A 10247-nucleotide genomic window follows, 5' to 3' on the forward strand; every position below is an offset into this window, starting at 1 on the left:
CTAATGGTTAAAAGACCTATCCAACGGTACCCCGAACGATACGGTTGGATGAGAAAAAAAATGTTGAATTTTTATTGTACCATTTTGTCGGCATAGTTTACATATATCCGTGCAAAGTTACAGCTTTCTAGCATTGATAGTCCCTGAGCAAATCCGCGGATGGACAGACAGACATGGCGAAACTATAAGGGTTCCGTTTTTGCCATTTTGGCTCCGGAACCCTAAAAATAAGACACGACTGTTTACTTGACGGGGCTTCGTTACGTCTCGCTGATAGACGGTAAGACGATAAGCTGATAAGACGAACAATAAAATACCATCACTCCGCTCTTCGCTACCTGTTGCATTCTTAGTTTCTTCGCTTGCTTAGCCCACTAAAGCGACAAAAGTGTTATTTTTCAAAATCCTTAAACATGTTCAGAATACAGACTTTACGACTGAGAGCCGGTCTGGGTTTAGCAGGGATGAAACAAAAGTTTATTCGGTAAGATACTACTGAAAAGAGCCACACAAGGGGGGCACTCATTTTTTTGAGATCCTCTCTCTAGAGCATACTGCTTAGAAACCTATCGTGGTAGAGCTTGTCTAATTTAAAATGACATGTCACTCACTCAACTATATCAGTATCAGTTCATTACGACTAGTTGGACAGCAAATCTTACAATAAACCAGCCTGAAGAACTTTTATGTACCCCCGTACCTATTTGCTTCCTCCTGGCTGCATCGTACCTATAGGCGCATTATGCACAGTCAGGCGCAGAATTCGATGAGCAGTTGTGGTGCTCAAAAAATGATCTAAACACTCTTCACACATCTCTCATCGAATCTAACATCTGGTAGCATGGTGTACGGTTGTGTTGCTCTGAAGATGAGCTCTGGTTGAGTTCTCAACGCGTCAGTGTAGTGTGGTTGTGGTGGTGATAGGTTGGTTTGTGTGATTTGTGTGTGTTCTTACAGTGTGTAGGTGGAGGAACTACATGGACACGCATATCTTGCATAAACGCAGCTATCATAAGGTCGCGGGTGAGCAAATAAGTTATTTTAGTTCTAAACACTCTCACAAACCGCAAGCAACAGCTAACACTATCATCATCATTATATCGGCCTATATACGTCCCACTGCTTGGTACAGGCCTGCTCCCAGAATGAGAGGGCTAGGTCCGTAGTTCCCACGCGAGCCCAATGCGGATTAGGACCTAACACTATATACATCGTTCAATCTATACATATATATTTTTTTTTTTTTTATATAAAATGCTTTGTCCTGAATGACTGACTGACGGATCAACGCACAGCCTAAACCGCTGATCGTAGAGACCTGAAAATTGGAGGGTGTATTTTTTGTATGACGTAGGCATTCGATAAGAAAGGATTTTCCGAAATTCTACCCCTAAGAGGGTGAAAAAGGGAGCGAAGTTTGTATGTGACAGCGTGATTCCTTCACGCTGCTTTTCAGAATTGATGGAAGACGTGTTTCGTATTTTATTGAAATGCAGTCCCTAAAGTAGTTAAAAAGAAGAAAGAGAGAGAGTAGTTTGAAAGTTATTTTGGGGTTGATTTGCTTCAAATTTGATATCAATACTCCATAATGCTTTTGATTCAAATAACATTTTATTTTGACACAATTTTTTGAAAACTCAATCCGATTTTGTTCAAAAAAGGTTGAACTCAAATAAAAGTTTTGAAAGTCACCATACTATATTAGTACCGCATTTGAAGGTTTCTAAGCTTTAGAGAGGTCATAAATACACTTTTAGGATACGGGGGTGGATAAAATTGCAAATTCGATTATTGAAACTTCGAAAATGTATCTTATACAATTTTACATCCATTAGGATCATTCATTAGATCATTATATATTTTTATTTTAGACAATAATCATTGGAACTACGAATTTATTGTATTCATAATGTCATTTAATATAAATACCTCTGTTACCACAATTTATGTGTATATCATTATTCAACATATCATATCGATTTAGGTAATAAAATTTGGTATTATATGTATAAGTTTTAAAGTATACCTTTGTTTATTCCTAATCTATTCATACATATATAATATATATGGGAACTATATTTTCCGTCATTTAAATTTAGATTTGTCACGAAACTGCGATACTCTGATTATTATATTTATCCCTAAGAAATAATATTGGTTCCTTAATTCGATGCTTCTACCTATTCTATAAGGCAGGTCTGGTTAGGTACGACGACGAGCGAAGCGAGGAGGAGTGTTAGGTAGAACTGCGACCCTCAGTGCACGAGCCGAGCGAGCGAAGCGAGCGTGCCGCGGCAGCGGCCGGCGAAGTGCCAGAACCGAACACATTTCACACAAACACGTATAGGAACAACAAAGAATGCGAATCGTGATGTTTTAGCAGCCTACCGCTTTAATACGCGGTCGGACTAAAGTAGGCATACCCTCCAATGTAAATCATAATCTCTGTGTACGTTCCGATATACGTTCAGTTTAAATAATATAGCTTTTAATCACATGAGTACAAATGATTATATAAAATAAATTTATAAATAAAGAAATTCTCCCAAATAAGATTATGCGTATAGATTAAATCTCGTTAGTGAAATTATGAGTAAAAAAAAATAGAAATATGTATCTTTATGAACAATGTAGATAGTGGTAAAAATAATTATTTTTAAAATATATAAGAATTTTTTTCGGAGAAATGATGATTATGATTACAAAGCGGTATTATTATAAATAATTGAATAAAAATTGTATATGAGCCTATATGGACCCAGGATACGGCCTCATAGGGACGTAGAGTTCGAAATCTAAAGTAATAAAACTAGAGACTGGAGATTTGGCAAACTGATATAAACGTGATAATAATACAATCATTTGGCAGTGATATCCTACTCATCCTGGCTAGGATCGTCTCCGTAGAAAGGAACTCCTCAAAAGCTAATGACTCACACAAAAAAACTATACACAATTGCTTAATTTAAATGACAATGCGCTTTTATAATAGACACCACCTAGTGCTGCAGCCAGGGTCGTCTGTTCATGATGGAACTCCTCAAGGATTGATAGCACAGATACGAAATTTTACATGTACGTTCAGTTTTGATGTGGGTACATATGACTTTATGAGAGACTTAAATATATAGCTAAAAAGATGAAAATAAACTAAAATAAAAAAGTTTTCGAAAACAAGCATCATCCCTGACTGACATAGATTGCTTTTCTCCGAAAAAATGCAAATTCCGCGAATAAAAATAAGTGAATACAAATCCGGGGCTGTTTTAAAAATTCTTTCAAAGATACAATGCCTCTCACATTTACATACTTTTCAATTTCTTGGGATTAAAGTAGATAAACAGTGTAGCTTTATGTCAGTGAAAGTTTTTTTGTAAATCGAGTTACATCAATCCCGCGGGAACTTTGCGATTTCCCTAGATGAGTGAAATATAATACTGGCACTTGAGGTATCCCATCTTAGGCTTCTAGGTTGGCAACGCATCTGCAATACCTCTGGTGTTGCAGATGTTTATGGGCGGTGGTGATCTCCTACCATCAGGAGTTTTTTAAATTCCACATTCCATTCCAAAGTTAACCTTGGGGAGGCCTATGTCCAGCAGTGGACGTCTTTCGGCTGACATGATGATGATTTCATAGTTGGTACATCATCATCATCATCATGTCAGCCGAAAGAGTTGCTGACATAGGCCTCAATCTCCACTCAGACTTGTGCTTTGCATCCAGCGATTGATCTTCAAGTCGTCGCTCCATCTTGTTGGAGGTACCGACAGCTCGTCTGGTCGCGGACGCCATTCGAGAATGCCCCATCCGTCCTGCGAGCAATGATGTTATTTCGCAATTCTTCATAGTTGGTACGAATATGATTAATTATGTTGGCGAATATGGTGAATTACAAAATTTGCACCATCTGTCTGAATCTAAAAAAACGTAATGTATTTCAATATAATCCTCCGAAAAATCAATCAAAACACGAAAAAAAATATCGCAGAAAGTAAATGTATGTTACTCCAAATTTAACGTGACCGAAGCCGCGGGAAAAAGCTAGTATATATATGTATATATGACATTATTGCAATTTTTTGTTCCTAATTATAATTCTATTGCTTCAGTTTCATCGTAGCTGATTCATCTTCAGTAAATAACAAGGATGAAGTTACACAAAATCTTAAGTCTTGGAGGGAGATTCCAGGACCACTATCTCTACCAATAGTTGGACCGTTACATAATTTTTTTCCCGGTGGTAAGTTTAGTTGTTTGCATTTAATATTTATTTATCCCGTAGCTGTAACGATTAAGGTAGTTTTTAATTATTTTTTTTAGGTGCTTTGGCTGGGTACGAAGGATTTCCACTGACTAAACGAATTTTCGAATTATACGGTCCAATAGCGAAAATAGACGGAATTTTCGGGAAGCAGGATATGATTTGGTTATTTGATGCTGACGCTGTGGGAGACGTGAGTATGTCAGCAATGACCCCATAAAAATGATACCTGATTAGTTTTTTTATGATTATACGTATAAGTACTTAGTATTTATGGATAGTAAACTGCACTTTGCCGTCATTGTTATACTCCAGACGAAGAACATACAATTTTGAATACGAGCGCTATTCTTCTACAACGACAATCGGCGACTTTATTCAAGTCATTAATTGTTACTTCCTTACTATTATTCTAAATGCGAATGTGAGTTTGTTTGTTCCACTTTCACGCATTACCTGTACCGATTGTCAAGAAATTTTGCATGCATCATGATAACTTAGAAGTTATTATATCATTTATTTTATTCTTCTATTTATTCCCAGAAAAATGTGTTATTCCTGAGGGCGCGCGATAAATGAAATCTTCGCAGACGAAGTCACGAGCAACAGCTTGTTTAGAATAGTTTATGAGAGTCTTATCAATTAATATTATAAATTTATATTTGTGATTATAGATCTACCGAAGCGAGAACATATTGCCAAATCGTCCAGGATTTGAATCGTTTGCTTACTATCGCAAAAAATACAGCAAAAACTACGATCTTTGTCAACCAACGGGACTTGTAACTGAGTAATTATGTGTTTAATATTATACTCGTATTATGATGATTTTGGAGCATAAGTTGTCTACGAGTTTAAGTACCTTTAATTCAAATTGAAATTAAAGTCAGTCATTAGGACACACATAACGTAGAGAGAAATAACAAGTACCTACGCAATATAACTACTACCTACGCTTTAATTCGGTTTGATATGAATTCTAATTTTGGATGTCATGTTGTAGACAAGGAGAAAAGTGGAAGGAATTAAGAACTAAAGTGAACCAAATCATGCTGCAACCTAAAATCATCAAGTTATACAGCGAAGCGCTTGCAGATGTAGCCAATGACATGATCAAACGGTACGAGTATCGTCATGTATCATGACATAATTACGTAGTAAAATACTGACATACAGGACGTATATCTTCATGATCGCAAATCTTTTGCAGACTTAATGGAATAGCTCATTTTTAATTAAAATCAAATAGCAACAGATCAAAATGAAGTTCCAGTAACATTACATGCTGCAATTATCTTTTCCGATAATTCGTTTGGTAAAGTATCAGATTACGCTACAAATGTATGTGTTAAAGTGGCAGAAAATTTTAACTAATATTAACCTATTTAAAAAATTGCTTCCCATAGGCGACAGCACTACTGCCACAATATCTAAAAAGTATGCGATAATTTATGTAAAAAAAAATAGTCACCTTCATGACGACTTTCTTGAAAAATTAGTGCAATGGTTTTCACTTGCCTTCCACGCCGCAGTGCTTAGGGTCTATTGAGTAAAGTTTCTGACACTAGCGATCACACCATCAGTTTGCGCATACAAAAACTGTCATTTGATTATAATCGCGAGTGTCAGAAACGTTACGCAATAGACCATCTATACCACTACCATGAGTTTACAGTGACCGTACTCGATAGCGATGGCGTAAATTATTTGTATGGAGAATTGTACAGCGCCTCTACAAATAATTTACGCCGTGGTAGTGGTACTGGAGTCCGTAGTTCGTAGTTGACAGTAAAGACCACTACTGCCTCCACCAGTAGATCCTTTTGTTGCTTTTTTTCGCAGAAACCATCATAGCATCGTGTGAATTTTCATTCCTTCTGAAATGTATGGTTATGAAGATAGGTCCCGTACAGCTATTATAGAATAATTGAAGATAAATATTTTGGTAGCCGTGGTGGCCGAGTGGTTTGACCTATGGCCTCTCAAGCAGAGGATCGTGGGTTCACACCCCGGCTCGCAACTCTTGAGTTTTTCGGAATTCATGTGCGAAATTACAATTGAAATTTACCACGAGCTTTACGGTGAATGAAAACATCGTGAGGAAACCTGTATACCCTGCGAAGCAATTTAATGGTGAGTGTGAAGTTCCCAATCCGCACTGGGCCCACGTGGGAACTACGGTCCAAGCCCTCTCATTCCGAGAGGCCTGTGCCCAGCAGTGGGACGTATATAGGCTAGGATGATTATGATGATGATGATGAAATATTTTGGCAAATACATACTTACTTTTTGTAAACTCATGCGCTATTTTTACCACCAGAATTAAGTCGACCCGTGATGAAAACAAGAAGATAAAGCATTTAGATGTAGAAATGAATTTATGGGCACTAGAGTCGATTGGTGTGGTGGCCTTAGGCACTCGGTTGAACTGCCTCAATCCAAATCTCTGCGAGAATTCGGAAGCGAGAAAACTTATCAACAACATTCACGATTTCTTTAAAACTGTTGGAAAAGTAGATTTTGGCCCGAGCCCGTGGCGATACTTTTCAACGCCAAATTTTAGAAGAGCTATGAAAATTTATGAAAATATAGAAAGGTATCCAGACTAAAATATAGTAGTGACAGTTTTTTATGTTAGAACAGATATTATGAATTCATTTTCTTATTTTTTTGTAGTTTAACGAGATCCTTTATATATAAAGCTATGAAGAATATGAAAAACTCGAATGATGGTACTTTTACATCAAGTTCTGAAAAGCCAGTTTTAGAAAAGCTTCTGCAAATTGATACCCGGACAGCGGTCATTATGGCATCGGATTTGCTGCTAGCAGGAGTCGATACGGTTGGTGTCTTGTGATGAACCTACCTAGCCCATTTCTTGCCCATTAGACTCTTTTGGTGATTTTTGAACTGATTTTTGACATTTATTCCTTTTTCACTTTAAATTTTTAAGTATTTAGAAATTCACCGTAGAGGTTCTTAGTTGAAAAACTTGTTTGATTAAATTATATTCTCATATTATTATTTTTAGCAACTTATTAATAAAGAATTGATTAAAAAAATTTATACATTTTCGGATTGCCAGGTAGGATTCGTATTCCGAATCAAAAATCATTTCCGTTTTTAAAAACTTAGATTTCGTTAAGCCAGCCTAGCTAAAAGCTAAGCCTAAACCTAAACCTAAGCTAAAAAATATATTATTATCTATGTATTATTTAGAACGATTCCAGCATAAATTATATTTTGACAACGTATCTAAAGAAACTAACTAGTTAATACTTTTTTCAAATTGGATTAAATATTGTTTTTTTATATATTTCAAAGTGTAAATAATTTTGCATCGTTTCAGGTCTCAATGACGGTTATGGCGACATTGTATCTTCTTGCTAAAAACCCCGAAAAACAAATGAAACTACGACAAGAAGTGTTAAATAAGCAAGATCAGCGAGCTTATCTCAGAGCTTGCCTCAAAGAGTCCATGAGAATGATGCCCGTTGTCACTGGCAACGCCAGAGTTACCACGAAGGAATACAACATAATGGGATACAAAATACCCAAGGATGTAAAATCTTTATCTTATCTTATTTACCTCTCTATATCTGAAATACTAGTATCTGAAATATATACAACTGTTTCGTTATTATGACAACCGGATAGCCCAGTGGTTACAGAACCTGACTACGAAGCTTGAGTTCTCGGGTTCGATCCCCAATCGGGACAGAAGTGTGTATAAAAAAATAAAAAACCCGACTGCCTTCAAAATATTAAAAGAAGAAAACAAGTCTAGTGGTCAAGAACTCTGTTAAGTAGCTAACTTAAATATATACCAGACTATTTATATTTGCAACTGTGTACTATATTTAAAAAGATTTTTGTACTATGCGGCAAGTATATTAAATGACTGCTTTTTGTAAAAGAGTCTATGTGGCTGGATGTACGTTGAGTTATTCTTATGTGCTAATTACTTTTTAGGTTACAATTATATTATGTAATCAATTCATGTCGAAAATCGAAGAGGAGTACCCGAACCCTGATGAGTTTATCCCGGAGAGGTGGCTCGCCGAGAAAGACGATCCTCTTTACCATGGCAATGCCCACCCCTTCTCTTCCGTCCCATTTGGATTTGGAACCAGGATGTGTATAGGTAAAGAACTTGAACATTCAAACGAAAGCAATATTCTGAAAAATACTTTGTAGAATCCATATTCTACCACAGGGGATCCTTTTACGATCCCATGTAAGTCCCATGTGGTGTCACTCCGTTTTGAGTACGTGTCGTATGATATTGCAGGTCGTCGCATTGCGGAGCTGGAAACGGAAACTTTTATAACCAAAGTCGTAGAGAATTTCCAAATCAATTGGAATGGAGCACCCCCAAACATCGCTTTTACTACGATAAACTACATCACGGGACCTTTCAACTTTGTTTTTAATGATTTTTAGTTTCATAATCAATTATGATCGTACACTTATAAGAAGTGTCGGTGAGTATTGAGAGTTGTGTTAACTACCTTACCACTCTCAGGTTTTAGTTTATTACAAGCTTTTATTTCAGTTGTAATCTTTGTTTGTGTCAAATTCCAATCTCTTCTAGTTAATGAATTGACTTGAAATTTGATACAGATATGGATGAGAATGTGAATAGGGCAATAAAAAGTACTGGGAGCGAAAGGCTTGTGTTAATTTTTTTAATTAAATATGCATATTCAACTGTTTAAATGTAAGGTTCTCTTTTGCTTGAATTTATTGTTACCTAGGGCCGTATTGTCTAACGTTTCCGACGCTCGCGATCACAATCAAATGACAGTTTTTGTTTGCGAAATCTATCATTTGATTGCGATCGCGAGCATCAGAAACGTTAAGCAAAACGGCCTCTGGTATGAGTTTGAAAATGTAAGGCCTTTTTAGCTAATTTCACGTTGATTTTTAATTTACTCTAAATAATGTATGATGTGATAATTTTAAACTAAATAAAAACTGAAGACTTTTTTATTTTATGGCATATGTTTTGATATCATACATATTCGTATGCATATTCAAGCTTTTGATGTTTTATATAATGCGGTCTCTAGTTATTACCAAGGTAATTTATACATAGCATAGGTAGGTGGTACCATATGGGTACAACGCAGTCAGAAAGATAAAAATGTGTGTTACCATAGGATAGGTTATTCTAAATACCTATTACGTTCGAAGCAAATAGAGAATTAAAGGGGGCTCATTATATTCTACGACTATTTTTAATAACATCAGTTCCGCACAGCATGCACTATTTGCACGTAGTCATAGATATAGGGAGTGGAGCCCTCGCATGAAAATACAAGTAATCTGCCACTGTTCCTAACAAAACAAGTTCCTAAATATGCTCAGCGGCACAAAATTTGGCCCATTCTTCATACAAAATTACCTGTTACTGCATATATTTGAGGGCCAGATTTTTTGCCGCTCAGTATTTTATGTTGCACCTAGACCTTACTATACGCGGGCTAGAAAAAAGAGAGCAAGAAATGAGACCGCTGGCTGCAGAGGCCTACTCGTAAGATCCTCAACAGTCATTAAAGTACTTTTTATCTGACAAAACTGTTCCTCTGAATACACGATATTGAATTTTAAAAAATAAATATGACTACATACATGTATTAATTGATGACGATAATGATGATGATGATGATGATAGTATAATACTGAGGGCATGATCTTAAATAGCTGTTATACCCTACATTATACCTAGTGCCACGAGAGTTGAATGAATGATTACACACACAGCTAGAACATGTCGTGTAATGACAGCAAGATTTTGACATTTACTCACCTAATTTGTGCAATCAGTTATTTTTGTAGCTGTGTGTGTAATCATAGAATTCAACTCTCGTGGCACTATCTAGGTATAGTAATTTTTCCTTATCTCTATTTTAAGTTAGACCTTTGTTTGGGGTCAATGCACGCTGATAACAAGAACCGATTATAACTTTTAGTAATGATC

General features: G+C 36.3%; 1 protein-coding gene across 3 annotated transcripts; it reads left to right on the forward strand.

Moving 5' to 3' along the window:
* The first annotated feature begins 287 nt into the window (after positions 1-287).
* LOC141428532 (cytochrome P450 CYP12A2-like) lies at positions 288-8922 on the forward strand. 3 transcript variants are annotated; one of them, XM_074088528.1, is made up of 10 exons: positions 289-484; positions 4113-4243; positions 4324-4457; positions 4939-5054; positions 5268-5384; positions 6585-6860; positions 6941-7106; positions 7614-7826; positions 8237-8408; positions 8556-8922. In XM_074088528.1, exons 1-10 carry the CDS (start codon positions 414-416, stop codon positions 8705-8707), a joined length of 1548 nt encoding a protein of 515 aa, XP_073944629.1. In that variant the 5' UTR covers positions 289-413; the 3' UTR covers positions 8708-8922. The 3 variants fall into 3 exon arrangements, with proteins under 3 accessions (XP_073944631.1, XP_073944629.1, XP_073944630.1); XM_074088529.1 differs by having other exon boundaries at positions 4113-4240; XM_074088530.1 differs by lacking the exon at positions 6585-6860 and having other exon boundaries at positions 288-484.
* Positions 8923-10247: the final 1325 nt, after the last annotated feature.

This window comes from Choristoneura fumiferana, chromosome 6 (genome assembly GCF_025370935.1).
Source record: "Choristoneura fumiferana chromosome 6, NRCan_CFum_1, whole genome shotgun sequence".
NCBI lineage: Eukaryota > Metazoa > Arthropoda > Insecta > Lepidoptera > Tortricidae > Choristoneura > Choristoneura fumiferana.